This window comes from Vulpes lagopus, chromosome 2 (assembly GCF_018345385.1).
Source record: "Vulpes lagopus strain Blue_001 chromosome 2, ASM1834538v1, whole genome shotgun sequence".
In the NCBI taxonomy this organism is placed as follows: domain Eukaryota; kingdom Metazoa; phylum Chordata; class Mammalia; order Carnivora; family Canidae; genus Vulpes; species Vulpes lagopus.
The window spans coordinates 99,242,859-99,262,538 of record NC_054825.1 but is presented as its reverse complement, the minus strand read 5'-3'; the positions used below and the strand labels follow the sequence as shown (position 1 = coordinate 99,262,538).

Sequence of the window (19,680 nt, the reverse complement as noted above, 5' to 3'; positions counted from 1 at the left end):
CCTTCACTGTCCTTAAATAGGTTTGAGGGGCAGTATGACTTATAAAGAGCCAAAGAAGTTCAGTAAAAACTTTTTAGTTGCAAGTTTTCAAAACTACAATGAGAAAATGGGACAAGAAACCAGTGAACTTGCTCTGGTATTTCCTTTATATATGCACAAACAAGCCAAATACATAGAAATGCCATTCAAGTAAAAAGGAAATAAATTAGTTTGTTTTTACATAATCTAAGAATAAATATATGGCCAAGAATGTCTTTGTTTAATCTAATGATCAATTAATTTCATTAATTTCTATTCACAGAGCTCCCCAAACTCCCTTTCACCTCCTGGTCTTTGCTTATATGCTCATTCCTATGAGTGAACATCCATCCCCTCCTTTATTTTGCTCACTCGACTCATCCTCCAGACTTAATTTTAAATCAAGAAAACTTCTCATAGCCTGACTCAACCCCCACCAGGACTGAGTGACATTTGGACTCCTCTATAAGACCCTCCACTCATCCTCATCTTGGCACTTGTCACACTGTAATTTAGTTGCCAATTTTTTTTGCACAACTCTCTCACTACCTTTTAGGGTCTATGAGAATGAGGAGTATGTCTTTCCTATAATTTTATCTCCAGGGCTTTCCACAGTGTTCTGGCTAGGAGAGGCAATCAATGAATAAATAAATGAATTAATAAACAGAATCATTTTTAAGGTCCCTCCTCATGTCTAAAGGTACTATCTTTGTCTCATTTCTATGCTTCTTCTAAAACTTTGGACTCAATATTCACCTCATTTACTAAAGCGTATTTAAGTGACTTCATACCATAATACGAAGTTTCTGAAGCCAGGCAGAAATTGTAGCTTATGCAATTTATATATAGTACAATTTTATATAATTTATAGTACAATGAAATCCTACTATTTAGTCTGTATATGTAAGATGGAGATAAGATATATATTTTAACCATCAAAGAGTAAGCAGAAATTTTTTTAAAATGTTTGAACTTTTGATAATGCCATATACCAATAAAACATTTTTTATTAGCTCACATTTCCTTCACTATTTTTATAAGTGTATTTTTCTTTTTTCCTTTTTTTTTTTTTCTCTGATACTTTAATGCTCAGAGTACTCAGTATGATGTGAAGTTATACAGTACAATCTTCAATGCTGAACAAATAGGATAAAAATAATTTGTGAGAATATTGGTATTGTTCCTTGAAGACAGGTCCTTTTTATCTTCAATCTTAGTAATTTGACCTTTATAACTGAAAATATTTATTTTCTTATATTCTTCTATTATATTCCTTATCTTTATCATATAATTGCACTTTACCTATACTGACTTACTCTCTAATTGTATCATAAGAACAAGTATCTTTGCCACCCCAATAAATTCCCCAAATAAATTCCAAATTTTGTGGGAATACAGATTATGTCTGACACATATTTTGATTTCTCTCAGAACATCTAGCACAGGTACAGAGTAAGTTTTTAATAAATATGAATAGTCAAAACTTTAGATTTAGAAACATCTATTCCCTTTCCATGCATTAAATCAAGGGTTAGCAAATTATGGCTCATAGATCATTTCTGGTCAGTTCTGGCCTATTTTTGTGTATAAAGTTTTATTGGCACACACCCATTTACTTATATATTATCTATGGCTCCTTATGGGCCACAATGTCAGGGCTGAGTAGTTGCAACAATGACTGCAAAGCCTAAAATAGTTACTATCTGGATTTTTACAAAAAAAAATTGTTGCTGAACACTGCTATCAATGATTTTTACAGATGAGAGAACTCAGTTTCAGATAAGTCAAGTTTATAATTGAACCTGTTCACTAAACCTACGTCTGTCAGATGATTTGTCAATACCAGATTAAATATTTGGTGAAAATAATGCTATTTTAGAATATATAAAAGCAAATAAACAGTAATATCACAAATGAATATGGTTGTTGAAAGACCTTTCAGGGCTTATCCTAACTTAAACCAAATAGAAATGCCATTTTTCTAAATTAATACAGTATCATTTGGTAAAATTGAATAATCTATGTTGTTTTAACACATAGATATGTGTATATATACATATCCATGTATACATTTATATATATTTATACATATATATTACATATGTGTGTATACATGTATAAACAAAAATTTACTATCAGAGAATATCATTAATTTTATTTAAGAAACCCAACAAAAAAAGTGCAAATCTTACAGTAGATTTCTAAAAGATGTTGAAGTAAGAACTGTCAAAAAAACTGCTTTAAAATGGACTGAGATAAATAAATATTATATATATATATAAAATGAACCAAGATAAAGTTAATTCAGCTAACCTAAACTCCTGTCAGACTGCTATGCCTGTCAGACAAAGAATCTTTAGCATAGATATTTTGGGTAGTAGAAATGATTGATGTTTCTCCCAGGGCAGGCTCTAAAATGCAACAATATAGACATTCTTAGAATAAAAATAAATTGCAGCTGGCAGTATAAGGGTGACTTGGTAAACCACATATAGAAAAAGGATCAAGGCACACAGGTGAATGAAATGTTACAAGTAAATACTAACTGCTTATACTGATAATACGTCCCCTATTACAGGTCACCAGCTATTGAGTCTTCTCATTTTAGAAAAAGTCATATCATCTACTGAGACAACAAAGAGGTGGAGGAAGAGCAAGAGAAGAACAAGTCAAGTTAGAGTTGATGCAAAGAACTGGTGCTCTGGAGCAAAGATCAGAACAGAATCCATATCTGGACACAACCAAGGTGGAAGGTAGTAATGTACAGACAATTCATATTACATGTATTGTATAAGCCCCGTTGCCTGCAACACATGAATATCTGAGCACAGACCTCTGGAAACCCAGCTATTAAAATCCCCTTCCTGTTGAGTTGCTCAAGACTGCTTGGATCTTGCCAATGGAGGAAGCATAATTACTCAGCCAGCCACAACTACCCTGGTCTTTATCAACTCTTTCTACCGAGAACTTTTTTATCTTCATGTTTCTACCAGAGATACTAATGGACCTACCAGGTATTAGTGTTTTCTTCTACAAATGGATGCTCATATGCCTTCTTTCTTCAGGTGCTTCCCTTCAAGATTAAAGGGAAATAAGTTGTTTTCAACACACTATTACCTTGAATACTTCTCTTGAAGAAGGCCTTACAGCCCTCACAGGACCAGACTCCATAATGGTAGCCTGAGGCATAGTCATTGCACACTGCACAGTAGCGAGTCTCCTTGGCAGACTCCATGGCCATGTTTCCTTTGTCACTGGTACTGGCCAATCTCTCTCTGCCACCCTGGCGTCGATTATCTGAATTTGGCCTGGAAAAAAAAAAAATAGGAAAAAATAAAAACAGTGAATCTATTAACATTAGAAAAGCAAAACATGTGCACTCTTCTAAAGAATAAGAGGCTTGGGGGATGCAGCAGATCCACTTTATTCTGACATTTTGAAATAATGAATCATAATGTAAGCTAATCTTTCATTACCTCTTGCCGGCTGTTACAGCAAAAGGTGTTTGCCTATTCTATTAACCTTGAGGGGAAATTGTTTATTGCAAACTTGCTTAAAAAATGGACTGCCTACACCAGAATATATTATTCAGAAAATGACAAAATGAAATTAGCTGGTTTTTAATAGATTTATTCACTTTTTTTCAGGGATTCACAGTTAATGAAGAATCATCAGAGACCAATGGTTATTCAAATTCTACACACACTACGGATCTTTAGGAAATAGAGAAAAAGTATAAACCAGCTGGAGCATTTGAAACTCAATGAACTGATGAACAACATAGAATATCTATAGAAAGGTAACAATTCAAATTTTTATGTCATCATTACCATGTAACCCTGGATACCAGTTTTTATCACTTGACTATACCTTCAAGGTGCCATTCAATATTCAACACTGCTCTTTAAGAGTGTGTAGAATATGAAGAGCAGAGAAAAACAAATGATTATTCTAACTTTAGAAAGTGCACAGAGGATATATATCCCAGAAAGAGACCTGAGAATTAACAGTACGTTCTAGGATAACCAAGGAAATGAAGAAGTCAAAAATTTTAAGGAGGAAGAAACAGTGATTGATACTGCCAAATGGGGCAGAGAAGTCCAATAAAGCAAGGACTGATGGAATGCAGTTAGATTTGACGAAGAGGAACCTCAGCAGGGAATTTCGGTAGCTGAGTCCAAGCACAGGCCAAAAGCCAGTGGGTGGAAAAGTGAATGGAGTATGAGGAAATGAAAATGAGTGAAGGCCATTCCTCTGAGAACTTGGATGACAATGGGTAGAGAAAGAGATGGGGTGGTTGCTAAAGAACATAAAGATAAAAAAGGATTTTCAGAATGGAAGTGGAAGCCTCATCTAGAATGAAGGGAATGGGCAGTAGAGAGGGAAGAGCTGAGGCTATAAAGTAAGGCAGAACAGAGCAAAGTCAAGGGAAGTCTAGCAGTTGGGATTAAAGTCACAGGTAGAAGGCACAGCCTCAACAAAGACACCTTGAAGAAGACAGAGAGAAAAGAGGTAAGAAAAGGAGATGAAATGAAGTTTGCATCTCTTGTTTAACCAAATATAGGACTGGAACTTAGATCAATCCAGGATTTGCTAGGCATATGCAACTGAATAAAAGCAGTGGAAGAGAACTGAGGTTGTATGGTCAGAGCCCGACACAGTACCTGGTATGTAGTTGGCACTTGGTAATATCTTAAATGAACTCATAGAATGTTTTAGGGAATGTATACAGGAAAAGAAGAAAAGTCGAAAGATATTGGAAGGATACATGGAGTGAAGGGTCCCATAAAACACTAAAAAAAAAAGAGAAAGAGAGAGAGCTGAGGTGCGCGGGTGGCTCAGTTGGTTAAGCGTCTAACTTTGGCTCAGGTCATGATATCAGGGTCCTGGGATGCCAGGTTTGACTCCTCCCTCAGCAAGGAGTCTGCTTGTTCCTCTGCCACTCCCCCTGCTCATTCTCTCTCTCTCTCTCTCTCTCTCTCTCTCTCTCTCTCTCCCTCAAATAAATAAATAATTTAAAAATAAAAATAAAAAATAAAATTTAAACAAAGCAATCTAGGATGAGATAAAGTGAACTGAATATAGAGCTTCCAGGGTCTCTGATTAAAGAAGCTCATGCTTCCAGCTTCTACTCCCCACCCAAATAACCAAACCATATTGACTTTTTCACTGGCCCTCCTTTTCACAAGCCCTGTCTTTCCTTTTAGCTGAAATTTTATTACCCTTCCATGCCCTGATCACTCATTGATATTGTCCACAATTTTGTGGTGGAGGTTCTCAAACAATGCTTGCCATGATACTCACAAAATACTGGCTCCTTGAGTTGAGCATCTCTGATTTGGCCAATTTTTTTTTCCCATTCTAAATGACATAGCTCTTAGTTTGACAGCCTCAAATGGAAGTTCTTTATTTTTTAATATCTTTAGAGACAGTAGCTTGCAGTTTTCAATTCTAGTTCATATTCTTTTGCCTATTCCCTTCCATTTCATCACAGTGCTATTGAACTCCCCTCTCCCCAATCAAGCTCAAAATTTTGTACTGTTTGTTTATTAACATCTTATTCCAGTGCTTAGGAAGCAGCCCTAAAAATTTAACTATAGAAGCTTAGTGCCTTTGGGGGGCAGTGTGGTTAGCAAGCTTGACACTGACAGTTTCAGTGCCTTATAAATCTTAGGTACTGTAGCCTCAATACCTAGCTCAGGGCTCAGCACACAGCAGGTATTCTATACATGTTTGCTGAAGGAAAGAAGGAAGGAAGGAAGGAAGGAAGGAAGGAAGGAAGGAAGGAAGGAAGGAAGGAAGGAAAGAAGGAAAGAAGGAAAGAAGGCAGGCGTGAATAACATATGCACCGTCAAAAGTTCCCAAGTATTAAGCATCCTGCACCCATCCCTGCATAATAAAATACTGCAAGTTTTAAAATTGTGGCAGGATAAATATAACATAAAATTTATCATCTTAACAATTTTTTTTATTTTTTTTTATATTTTATTTATTTATTCATGAGAAACAGAGAGAGAGAGGCAGAGACACAGGCAGAGGAAGAAGCAGACTCCATGCAGGGAGCCCAAAGTGGGCCTCAATCCCGGGTCTCCAGGATCACACCTTGGGCTGAAGGTGGCGCTAAACCGCTGAGCCACCCGGGCTGCCCAACAATTTTTTTAGTGTAGAGTTAAATAATGTTAAGCTATTCACATTAGTGGCAACCACTCTCCAGAGCTTTTCCATCTCACAAAACTGAAGCTTCACACCCATTAAACAATCCCCCATTGCGTCGTCCAGCCAGGCCCTGGAACCACCACTCTACTTTCAATCTCTATGCGTTGGACTACTCTAGATAATTCAGAAAAGTGGAAATATATAGTAGTTGCTTTTTTGTAAATGGTATTTTTAAAAATTTTTTTATTGGAGTTCAATTTGCCAACATATAGCATAACACCCAGTGCTCATCCCGTCAAGTGCCCCCCTCAGTGCCCATCACCCAGTCACCCCAACCCCCTGCCTACTTCCCTTTCCACTACCCCTTGTTCATTTCCCAGAGTTATGTGTCTCTCATGTTCTGTCACCCTCACTAATATTTCCAATTAATTTCTCTCCTTTCCCCTTTATTCCCTTTCACTATTTTTATATTCCTCGTATGAATGAGACCATATGTTTGTCCTTCTCCAATTGACTTACTTCACTCAGCATAATACCCTACAGTTCCATCCATGTCAAAGCAAATGGTGGGTATTTGTTGCTTCTAATGGCTGAGTAATATTCCATTGTATACATAGACCACATCTCTTTAACCATTCATCTTTCAATGGACACCGAGACTCCTTCCAAAGTCTGCCTGTGTTCTCCTCTAGGATGTTGATGGATTCTTGTCTCACATTTAGATCTTTCATCCATTTTGAGTTTATCTTTTTGTATAGTGTAAGAGAATGGTCTAGTTTCATTCTTCTGCACGTGGCTGTCCAATTTTCCCAGCATCATTTATTGAAGAGACTGTCCTTTATCCAGTGGATAGTCTTTCCTGCTTTGTTGAATATTAGTTGATCACAGAGTTGAGGGTCCACTTCTGGCTTCTCTATTCTGTTCCATTGATCTATGTGTCTGTTTTTGTGCCAGTACCACACTGTCTTGATGATCACAGCTTTGTAGTACAACTCAAAATCCGGCATTGTGATGCCCCCAGCTCTGGTTTTCTTTTTCAATATTCCCCTGGCTATTTGGGGTCTTTTCTGATTCCATACAAATCTTAAGATGATTTTAATTTTAAGATGACTCTCTGAAGAAAGTCCATGGTATTTTGGTAGGGATTGCATTAAATGTGTAAATTGCCCTGGGTAGCATTGATATTTCCACAAAATTAATTCTTCCAATCCATGAGCATGGAATATTTTTCCATCTCTTTGTGTCCTCCTCAATTCCTTTCAGAAGTGTTCTGCAGTTTTTAGGGTATAGATCCTTTACCTCTTTGATTATGTTTATTCCTAGGTGTCCTATGCTTTGGGGTGCAATTGTAAATGGGATTGACTCCTTAATTTCTCTTTCTTCAGTTTCATTGTTAGTGTATAGAAATGCCACTGATTTCTGGGCATTGATTTTGTATCCTGCCACATTACCGAATTGCTGTATGAGTTCTAGCAATCTTGGGGTGGAGGCTTTTGGATTTTCTATGTACAGTATCATGTCATCTGCAAAGAGGGAGAGTTTGACTTCTTCTTTGCCAATTCGAATGCCTTTTATTTCTTTTTGTTGCCTGATTGCTGAGGCTAGGACTTCTAGTACTATGTTGAATAGTGGTGGTGAGTGGACATCCCTGTCGTGTTCCTGATCTTAGGGAAAAGGCTCCCAGTGTTTCCTCATTGAGAATGATATTTGCTGTGGGCTTTTCATAGATGACTTTTAAGATGCTAAGGAATGCTCCCTCTATCCCTACACTCTGAAGAGTTTTGATCAGGAATGGATGCTGTATTGATCAGGAATGGATGCTGTATTTTGTCAAATGCTTTCTCTGCATCTATTGAGAGGATCATATGGTTCTTGGTTTTTCTCTTGTTGATATGATCTATCACATTGATTGCTTTACAAGTGTTGAACCAACCTTGCATCCCGGGGATAAATCCTACTTGGTCATGGTGTATAATCTTCTTAATGTACCGTTGGATCCTATTGACTAATATCTTGTTGAGGATTTTTGCATCTCTGTTCATCAGGGATATTGGTCTATAATTCTCCTTTTTGGTGGGTTCTTTGTCTGGTTTTGAAATTAAGGTGGTGCTGGCCTCATAAAACAAATTTGGAAGTATTCCATCTCTTTCTATCTTTTGGAACAGCTTTTTTGTTTCTTCTTTAAACGTTTGATAGAATTCCCCTGGGAAGCCATCTGGCCCTGGACTTTTGTGTCTTGGGAGGCTTTTGACGACTGCTTCAATTTCCTCCCTGGTTATTGGCCTGTTCAGGGTTTCGATTTCTTCCTGTTCCAGTTTTGGTAGTTTGTGGTTTTCCAGAAATGCGTCCATTTATTCTAGATTGCCTAATTTATTGGTGTATAGCTACTCATAATATGTTTTTAAAATCGTTTGTATTTCCTTGGTATTGGTTGTGATCTCTCCTTTTTCATTCATGATTTTATTAATTTGATTCTTTTTTGTTTTTAATAAAGCTGGCTAATGGTTTATCTATGTTATTAATTCTTTCAAAAACCAACTCCTGGTTTTGTTGATCTGTTCTATAGTTCTTAGGTCTCTGTTTCATTGAGTTCTGCTCGAATCTTTATTAACTCTCTTCTTCTGCTGGGGATAGGTTTTATTTGCTGTTCTTTCTCCCGTTTCCTTAGGTGCAAGGTTAGCTTGTGTATTTGAGTTTTTTCCAATTTTTGAGGGATGCTTGTATTGCGATGTATTTCCCTCTCAGGACTGCTTTTGCTGTATCCCGAAGACTTTAAACGGTTGTATCTCCATTCTCATTAGTTTCCATGAATCTTTGTAATTCTTCTCTAATTTCCTGGTTGACCCTTTCATCTTTTAGCAGGATGCTCTTTAACCTCCATGTGTTTGAATTTCTTCCAAATTTCTTCTTGTGATTGAGTTCTAGTTTCAAAGCATTATGGTCTGAAAATATGCAGGGGGACAATCTCAATCTTTTGGTATCAGTTAAGACCTGATTTATGACCCAGTATGTGGTCTATTCTGGAGAAAGTTCCATGTGCACTTCGGAAGAATGTGTATTCAGTTGTGTTTTGATGTAAAGCTCTGTAAATATCTGTGAAATCCATCTGGTCCAGTGTATCATTTAAAGTTCTTGTTTCTTTGGAAATGTTGTGCTTAGAAAATCTGTCAGTTGCAGAAAGCGCCGTGTTGAAGTCTCCCAGTATAAGTGTGTTATCTAAGTACATCTTAACTTTGATTATTAATTGATTGATATACTTGGCAGTTCCCACATTAGGAGCATAAATATTCATGATTGTTAGGTCCTCTTGTTGGATAGACCCTTTAAGTATGATATAGTGTCCCTCTTCATCCCTTACTACAGTCTTTGGGATAAACTTGAATTTATCTGATATGAGGATTGCTACCCCTGCTCTCTTTTGAGGACCATTTGAATGGTAAATGGTTCTCCAACCTTTTATTTTCAGGCTGTAGGTTGTCCTTAGGTCTAAAATGAGTCTCTTGTAAACAGCAAATAGATGGGTCTTGTCTGAAACCCTGAATCTTTTGATGGGATCATTAAACCCATTCATGTTCAGAGTTACTATCAAAAGATAGGAATTTAGTGTCACCATAATACCTATTCAGTCCCTGTTTTTGTGGATTATTTCTTTGGACTTCCTCTTTCTTTTACAGAGTCCATCTTAATATTTCTTGCAGAGCTGGCTTGGTGGTCACATATTCTTTTAGTTTCTGCCTATCTTAGAAGCTCTTTATCTCTCCTTCTATTCTGAATGAGAGCCTTGCTGGATAAAATATTCTTGGCTGCATGTTCTTCTCATTTAGAACCCTGAATATACCTTGCCAGCCCTTTCTGGCCTGCCAGGTCTCTGTGGAGAGGTCTGCTGTTAATCTAATATTTCTCCCCATATAAGTTAGGGATCTCTTGTCTCTTGCTGCTTTAAGGGTTTTCTCTTTATCTTTGGAATTTGCAAGTTTCACTATTAAATGTCAAGGTGTTGAACAGTTTTTATTGATTTTAGGGGGGATCTCTCTAACTACTGGATCTGAATGCCTGTTTCCCTCCCCCAAGTTAGGGAAGTTCTCAGCTATGATTTGTTCAAATACACTTTCTGGTCCTCTGTCCCTTTTGGCACCCTCTGGAAGCCCAATTAAACATAGATTTTTTTTTTTTCCTTCTGAGGCTCTCATTTATTTCCCTTAACCTTTCCTCATGGTCTTTACATTGTTTTTCTCTTTTTTCCTCAGCTTCCTTCCTTGCCATCAACTTGTCTTCTATGTCACTCACTCTTTATTCTACCTCATTAACCCTTGTCGTTAGTACCTCCAGTTTGGATTGCATCTCATTTAATTGACTTTTAATTTTGGCCTGATTAGATCTAAATTCTGCAGTCATGAAGTCTCTTGAATCCTTTATGTTTTTTTCCAGAGCCACCAGTAACTTTATAATTGTGCTTCTGAACTGGCTTTTTGACATCGAATTGTAATCCAAATTCAATGGCAGAGAGTATGGTTTCTGATTCTTTCTTTTGTGGTGAGTTTTTCTGTCTAGTCATTTTGCACAGTGCAGAGTGGCTAAAAACGAGTTGTACTTGTTAGAAGCGCAAACTCTTCTCTCTGTAGCATTCCAGCTGTTCGCCCTTTAAATCTCAGGCTGAATTCATAGGTTTTCAGGATGATTTGAAAGTTATCTTGGTAAGTTGGTGGGGACAGGTAACTTGGGAACCCTACTTTTCCACCATCTTACCCCACCCCCTATAAATGGCATATTTCACTTAGCATAATGTCCTCAAGGCTCAGCCGTGTTGTAGTATGTGTCAGAATTTCCTTTCCCTTGTAAGGCTGAATAATATTCTATTGAACATATATACCATATTTTGTTTATCTGTTCAGCCACCATTGGGCAATGGACATTTGGGCTGCTTCCATATTTTGAATAATACTGCCATGAACATGGATGTTCAAATACTTCTGCAACAGCTTGATTTAAATTCATTTGCATGTATACCCAGAAGCTGGATTGCTGGATCATATAGTAATTCTACTGTTAATTTTGTGAAGAACTGCCAGATTGTTTTCCATAGTGACTGCACTATTTTGCATTCCCACCAACAATGCACAAGGGTTCCAATTTCTCTGCATCCTTTCCAATATTTTTTTCTGTTTTGTATAGTTTTGTTAATAGTAGCCATCCTGATGGGTTTGAGATAATCACTGGATCTTAAGATCACCTCTACTACCAGCCTCTTCTAATCCCAACACTGGTAATAATTTATTCCTGTTCTGAACTCAGTAACCTGTTTTTCTTTATTTCTCTTCCACTGCTTGTTATATTCTTACTCCTTCACTTGTATATTCATGTGTTTCCAGAGCTACTAAGTTGCTGGTCTCTTATTCATCTTTGGAACCCCAACTGTTTATAGCATAGTGCCTCATCCAAAATAGAGACTCAATAAATATTGATATCAAATGAATTCATCAATGACTGAATCAACATAGTAATAATTTTTACAATCTAAATGGAATATGCAAATATTGTTTTTAAAAGTACTGGTAGAAGGGCAGCCCGGGTGGCTCAGTGGTTTAGCACTGCTTTCAGCCGAGGATGTGATCCTGGAGTCCCAGGATCGAGTCCCACATCAGGCTCCATGCAGGGAGCCTGCTTCTCCCTCTGCCTGTGTCTCCTTCTGTGTGTGTGTGTGTGTGTGTGTGTGTGTGTGTGATGAATAAACAAACAAACAAAAAAATCTTAAAAAAAAAAGTACTGGTAGAAAATGTGTAATAGCAAAAGCTCATTTTCCCCAGATCTAGCAGACAGGCATGCTGGCAGCAAAATGGCTTTCATCTACACTTTATCTTTGAGATGTCCCTGGAATACTGAAAATCCACTGCAGACACAGGGCATAAAACCAGAAGGCCTCCAAAAAAGAAGAGAGGAAATTTCACAGGCCATATTTCCTCTCTATAAAGGAACTTTTTTATCCAACTTGAAAAATCATACATGTAACATTGTCAATTATCATTCTGGCCCAGCCCTGCTCTGTGAATGCTCCTAAATAGGGATGTCATAAAAATATAATCCAGATCAACCTAAAAGACAAGTGAGATCTTCTCGTGGGCTGCAAAATACTGTGGCACCTTGAAATATGTTCAGGTGTTCTGGAATATCCACTAGGCCAAGGTAATTTGGTACAACTACCTCCAGACAGAGATCTGTGTCCCCAGAATGCAGACTCACTTGGCCTCATCTGCAGTGGAAAGGAGCAGAGTGGGAGGTGTCCGTGCCTGGACTCAGACCAAGCCACAAGAGTAGGCCAGGCACCAACCTGCGGTTAGATCAGCCCCCAGGAATGAGCCTCATTAGAGGTCTCAGGCTCATCTCTTCCTGCTTCCCAATCCCCAGCCTTGCCCAGCTGCATCTGTCAAAGACATGGCACTTTGGCTTCATGCTTCTTTGGGAGGATAAGTTAATCCATGTTTAGTGCAATCTTTCTTCTTCTCAGTCAACCTCAGAGGTCCTTTGGCTTCTCTTTATTTTCACAGAAATAAAATTAACTACTCTCACTTTCATGATCTAGATGTCATCAGGTCTGCCTTCCTGATAAAAGACTTCAGAAACCCTAACCAAGCCCTTATCTCTTTCCTCTAGGTGAAGGTTTAACTAATTCCTTAGCCAAATTGCTAAAATATTTCTCTCTTTGTAATTCTATCCCTTTCTCACTGAATTGTCATCAAACCTCTATGGTTTGTCATCTTGGGCACAAGACTCAGATAAGAAGTTTGCTAGTTTACCAAGTTACATGTTCGTCAGCCTTACAGGTATGTTTAAAGATTCTCTAAAAAGAAGTAAGGCAGAAGCTTAAGTGAAAAATGGAAGGATGTTCTGAGAGCGACTGAACACACTGCAGCTCTGAGGCACACAAGTGCTAAGGAACTAAGTGATGGCAGAGAAAAGAAAGGCAGGAACATGAGAGATCAGATAATAAGAGACAACAACACTGCACCTATGAAAGCTGGAAACTCAACTGACTAGATTTAGTTCCCTTTCATTACATCCATTGACTATTAAACATTCCCCAATGGATGCCACACTGCTATATCAATCACATCCAATCATATTCAATGTGATTAAGAGAGAAGTCTGAAAGCATTCTTATTGAGTCCAGAGAGGGGACTCTCATAGACCAAGTCATTACATAGCATAATAAAGTGCATTTATCAAGAATATTTTCATTAATTAAAGGAAGAATTTGAAGCTCAGCGTAATCAAATACTGATGGTTTTCTAACCATAAATCATGGCACCAGCCAATCCAAAGGCATTGTTCACCTGCTGAGTCAAGCATTTTAAAAAAACTTTTAAAGCTTTTGTTTCTAGAAGAAATGTTCTTGCAAAGCTAAATTTAAAGAACAAACAGATGCCCATTCCTTAGAGATGTGGGTTAATTTTTAGTGGGATAACCTCATAAGGTTAATCCCCAAATCAAATCCCCAAAGTTATGTGCACCCAAAGTGTCTTACACTTTTTCTTGATGGCACTTACCACAATTTCCAGTCCTATGTTTGAGTGATTATTGACAAATATATGTTCCCCCTAAAAAATAGTAAATTCCATGAAGGCAGAGATCAAGTCTCATCTCCTCCCAATTTTAAGTGACACACATCAATTAATTCCTTAATAAACATTAGCTAAATATACCTCTTCCATCTAATCTCTGACCAAATATCAGTTATTTCTTCAAAACACTATGCCTATCTTCCTTTGTATTCCTTATTTTCATCATTCTTTCCTAAGACATAAATAACCCTATAACTGAATTACTAAAAGTAGTCTTCAGCCTCCCACAAGTCTTCAAACTCAGTCTGTCTGCCCCAGACAGTCTGTCAAAAGAATGGTCACAAAATACAACTTTCATCTTTCAAAAACTTCTCATTACATATATCTGAGTGTATTACCTTTCTGGGGGAACAGGGATCTGTTTAATAATATAACAAAGACTCTGAAACTATCTTTTCTAGAAAACATACATAAATAAACTCTCAAACTTGTGCCTATAATTCTAGCAGAGTAATAAACCAGAAAAATAAAATTTAAAAATCATTGACATATAGAATTAAGCTCAAATTCTTGAATTCCCTGATCCAACCAGTTCTCTCTACAGCTCCCTGAGCAAAATTTTATCAACTCCATCTTTGAGAAATTGCTCACACAACATTCTCCACAGTCTGTTTCCCATCAGCCATCACATTTCAACTCTCATAGAAATGCAAGCTTTAGTTCCCCGTCTTCCATATTATTATCCTAAGTATTCCAACTCATGCTGGTTCAACTTTGAACTCCTACAGCACTTCAAGCCTTCACCACTTCTCCTAACACCTAGTTAGACATTGGCTTATCATCTCTCTGGCAACCACTCCTATTTCCTTTGCAGTATTTTCTTCTTCTACCAGGCTCCTAAATGGCAGTGTTCCTCAGGGTTCTGCCCTCAGCCCTCTGTCATCCTTAGCTGACATTTTCTTTGTGGAAATCTTGCCATGTGTGTGGCCACACACAAATGCCATCCCATATCGCTCTCCTGGACTTCAAAAACCCATTTTGTAGGTGTAGATTTGAATTACCCACTCTGTAGCTCCTCTTGTATGACCCAAAGAAACTTGAAATTTAATATGCACAAACCTGAGCTCAGTATCTTTCCCAGAAAGCCTGCTTATATTCCTACATTCTTATTTTGGCCTTATTCTAGGATCCAACCAAGGCATTTAAGTATGCTGTTCCTTCTGCCCAGCCCCTGAAGAACTGTTCACCCTGCTTCCCAATCTCTGGAAACAGCTTGAACTTAATTTTCTCCAGGGAGCTTTGCTGACCTCCAGCAGCTAGATTACACCCACCCTAGACTCTCCCTAGTGGAGTAGCTGTCTTTTTTTCCTTGTAATACCGTAAATGCTAATAAATATATATTTGGTCTTTGTCCCACTTCTTGCACAGAGCTTCTAAAACCCTTGGAATTTCCGAAGTGATGAGAGCAACAAAGGTGTCTCTTATATGTCAATGAGATGACTTTTGGACTTCACCTAAGGATGAGGGCTGGTGCCAGAGAAATCATCTCAACCAGAGGGTTAAAACTTTCAATCTCCTGTCATGCCATCTCTCACCTTCAGGGGAGAGGCCCTGAGGGCTGAATCAATCACCACTGGCCAACAATTTAATTAATCACCCTTATGTAATGAAGCCTCCATAAAAACCCAAAAGGATAAGGTTCAGAGAGCTTCCAGGTTGGTGAACATGTGGAGTTGCTGGGGAAGTGTGTACCTGGAGAGGACACAGAAGCTTCACACCTTTCCCATGCCTTACCCTAAGCACCTCTTCCACCTGGCCATTCCTGACTTAGATCCTTTTATAATGAACTGGTGATCTTGTAAGCAAAATGTTTCTCTCTGAGTTCCATGAGCAACCCTAGCAAATTAATCAAACCCAACAAGGGGTTCATTGGAACCTCTGATTTATAGCTCATTTATAGTTAGTCAGAAGCACAGGTAAAAACCTGGGCTTGTGATTTGCATCTGAAGTAGGAGCAGTCTCATAGGGCTGAGACTGTAGAGTCTGATGCTATCTCCAAGTAGATAGTGTCGCAATAGAGTTAATTGCTTGGTGGTATATTAAACACACACACACACATATAAACACACACACACACAGAGTCAGAGTCACACCTCTCTGTTTAAAACCCTTGGCAGCTTCCTACTACATCAAGAATAAAATTCAAAAAACCCAGCATGATCAGTGTCCTGCCTGTCATTCCAAAGACTCCTCATGTTTTCTTCCTTGGTTCCCAAGTTCCAAGCACTGAGCCAGTCGCAGCTGCCCCACAAACGCCAAACACCGCCATGTCTCCAAGCCCTTCTCCTTGACAGGCTCCCACCTCCATACAGTTCCTCTCCTTATCAAGTGCCATTTCTTTTTTTTTTTTTAATTTTTATTTATTTATGATAGTCACACAGGGAGAGAGAGAAAGAGAGGCAGAGACATAGGCAGAGGGAGAAGCAGGCTCCATGCACCGGGAGCCCGACGTGGGATTTGATCCCAGGTCTCCAGGATTGCGCCCTGGGCCAAAGGCAGGCGCCAAAATGCTGCACCACCCAGGGATCCCTCAAGTGCCATTTCTTGATAGAGAGAAATACCTTGCTATTTCTTTTCAAGGTATTTCTTTCTACCTTGCTAAAGGAGTTTTTCTATTACTTCCAACCTCTTCTAGTTTATTCCTTTATAGCACTTATCACTACCTGACATCAAACCAAATTTTAATTTATTTTATTATGTGTCTTGCCCACTGAAATGGAAGCTTAATTCCCCAGCACCTTGAAGAGAGCTTAGTATAGAAATCATGATGCATAAATAAATGTTGATGCTATGAACTATCATTTTGTTGTCCTCTGTTTAATTATCTTACCCACGCACCATAACTTTCACCAAGCAGGGACTGTGACTACCTTTCTTATCATAGTCACCCAGCTCATGCTCAGCAGCCAGACACACAGTAAAGTGATTTGTCAGTATTTGCCATCTGAATGAATTATGGACACAGTGAAAGCCTTCCCAGCTCCACGCCTGCACACTCCCATATCACAAACCTGTCCTCCATACTACAATAGGAGTGATGCCTCTATTTGTAAAATGGACCGCTATTTGAAACCCTTCATGTCTCCTCAATATCTTGGAAAGGCTTCCTCATCTTCTTTAGATGGTGGACCACAGGAAAATACCCTTATTTACAGAAACACAGATTTTGCTTAAAAATCTTAGGGTATTCATTAGCCTCTGAAGTCCATGAATGGTCCCTCCAGAAGACTTCGGACTAAGAATTCCCAATCAACAGAAGAAATGCAGACTCCATAGCACAGCCAATGTGACCTGGCCACTGTTCCAGCTCCAGCCCTACCCTTCCCTGTAATGGTTAATTTTATGTGTTGCCCTTCTCTGACCAACCTAGTACATCTCTGGACCTATGCCCACACTGCTTCCTATCTTTGCCAAAAGGAAAAATCTCCTGAGTGAAAATGCCCACTCAGGTAGTAGCCATTGAATTTCTCAACAGAATCAACATGTGTTCCTAGAATATCACATACATAACTATTTTGAGCTAGCCATCATTGTCACTGTGTATCTCCAGGAAAGAGATCCTATTACCGTCACTTTTGCTTTCTAGTTTCCAGCAAAGTACAGGCAAATAGTATGAATTTGATAGTCATCAGGGAATAAGTAAAATTATATGTTCCATACTATGTGTCTTGCCTTCTCAACTAGGCTGTAAGATTTTCAAGATTATGGAAACTATATTTTAATATTTTTTATCATCACCAAAAAACCTGGTACAGTACTTTGCACAAAGAAATATCTAATAAAACCCTACTGGATAAATTAATCAGCAAAGAATTAAGAACAACTTTGCAAGAGGCATAGTTGAATCTGTTGCAATAGTAGAATGATGTATCCAGATAATGAGAAGCCAATTATTAATGCCTGTGTGTGTATCAACATCCATATCAATCTGTTTGTGAGTTCCTTGTATTTCTCTCTGCCTTAAATGTAAACATGAATGGGCATAAGTTAGTGGTGGTTTGTACTTATGACCAGAACTTACCTGTGTGTATCTCCTCTCTCTGTGAAGGTTTGTGTTTGAATTTTAATATAATCTCTATTTATTTTCCATGGCAATAAATAGATATTTTTTAAATGGACAAATTGATCTAAAATGGTAGTGTCTAGCAAAGAAATATTCTGAACCTCATTTTTAGAAAAGCTCCAATTAACTGAGTTCTGGGTCAGGTTTGAGTAACCCATTAAGTCATATCATAGGTCTTTTCTGGGCAAGTTTTTAAAGCAATCTTAGGTATTTTAAGCAAGCTAAAAATTATCCTCTGGATGACAAAAATAGGTCTAAGACTTTAGATCCTTGACAATGCTCATCTGAAAACTTCATCTATCCTTGCCTCATATTATCCATTTAATGAGTGTAATTTTTGTTTATATTGATTATGTGTCTTCTAGTTAACAAACAGAGGCAGATAATATTCTTCCCTAAGAGATGGAAAAGAAAACTCCTTCCAAATAATGACTGGCAATACATACCATTGAAAGCAGCTCCACCAAATGAGCAAGAGAGAGAGTTACAGCTGCTGGTTCAAAACTCTGCCCAAAGTTTGAACCACGCCCTGGATTTCTGGAAAACCAACAATGACTCCTGGCCTAACAAGATAAGGGGAGCTGGAAGGGCAGGCAAGCAAAGTTTCACAGGACAATGATGGTTGTGTCAGGCACTATTGTTAAGTGCCTTATGTGTAAACCATCCCCTTAACCCTCAAACTATCTATCCCAAGCAGTACTATTATAACTGCAGTTGTTTTAGAAATGAGGTAAGCAAGGTAGAGAGGGAAAAGGAGGTCACTAAAGTGATAAAATCAAGCAACAGTGAAGTCAAGGAATCAGGCAATCTGATCCCAGAGCCCCAACTCACAACAGAGAATGGAATCCTTGGGAACTCCACCCAAAGGCAACAAAAGCCAGAGGGAGAGTATGTTACATGCTCTGGGAAAAAGTCATTACCTCAGATATTATCCCTAATCTCATAAATAATAAGCCCATTTGAAATTGCCCACAATTATTTATTACCCAGCCAATAATACTTTTTTGGGAAAAAGTACTCCTCTAATTTCTAGTACAAAGGTTAAGAACTCTGTTGAGTTCCATGGCTTTAATGGAGCTAACAGTCATACATGAGAATAGCCAGATGAAAGTTTGAATATTTCCTTAAGATATGATTACAGAAAATATCTACTTTAACTCATAAATAAATGAAAAGTGATGTGTTATTAATGTTCATATATAAGAGTTCTGAAAATTCTTTCTGCACAAAGAACATTAGGATTCACCATTCAAAATGTAAGGCTCTCCATAAAATGTCAAGAGGTTTTCCCACTCACTTAAGAAAAATATCTTCACCCCAAAATACAAGCAAGTGCTGATTTTCCACACTAATGGGAAATAAGAATAGCCTGGCATAAAGTTCCTTAAAAATCCCATTTAGGCAATATCTTTTTATCTGTTCTCAGTTACTAATGTGTAACTAAATGACCTGATTTGAGTTTCCTCACCTCTCCTTTCTCTATTCACACCAACCTGTTGCAAGTGCTAATGAACGGTGAGGACAAGAAGCCCAAAGTGAGATGCAAGAAACAAGGCATATGGATGACACAAAAGAGCTAAGTCAAGAGAGAGCTGTGGTTTGACACCGCACCTTCTTAAAACGAGTCTGATTTCCAGCCTCATATCCACACAAAATATGACATATATTAGGAAAATGATAATCTACTCATATGCAGAAATACTAAGAAATTCATTCATTCATTCATTCAGCAGCATTGCATAAACATGTACTTACTGCCAGCTAAGGAGTATACTAGGACAAAGGACAGCTACAAAAGGAGGGGAGGAGAGAGGAGGAGCAGGAAGG

At 38.1% G+C, this 19,680-nt stretch overlaps 1 protein-coding gene and 1 long non-coding RNA gene across 10 annotated transcripts in view; one reads left to right on the top strand and one right to left on the bottom strand.

Moving 5' to 3' along the window:
- Positions 1-16,591, top strand: part of LOC121484135 — a 38,761-nt gene extending 22,170 nt beyond the window's left edge. For all 4 annotated transcript variants that reach the window (XR_005985949.1, XR_005985951.1, XR_005985952.1 and 1 more), the window contains 3 exons: positions 2,597-3,032; positions 3,666-3,817; positions 15,159-16,591. This is a non-coding gene — a long non-coding RNA (uncharacterized LOC121484135). The remainder of the gene's footprint in view (positions 1-2,596; positions 3,033-3,665; positions 3,818-15,158) is intronic.
- Positions 1-19,680, bottom strand: part of ESR1 (estrogen receptor 1) — a 382,657-nt gene that overhangs the window by 239,693 nt on the left and 123,284 nt on the right. For 5 of the 6 annotated variants that reach the window (XM_041742947.1, XM_041742948.1, XM_041742946.1 and 2 more), the window contains exon 3: positions 3,130-3,326. In XM_041742947.1, coding sequence (XP_041598881.1) covers positions 3,130-3,326 — 197 coding nt within the window. The remainder of the gene's footprint in view (positions 1-3,129; positions 3,327-19,680) is intronic. The other variant, XM_041742950.1, reaches the window with a different exon arrangement.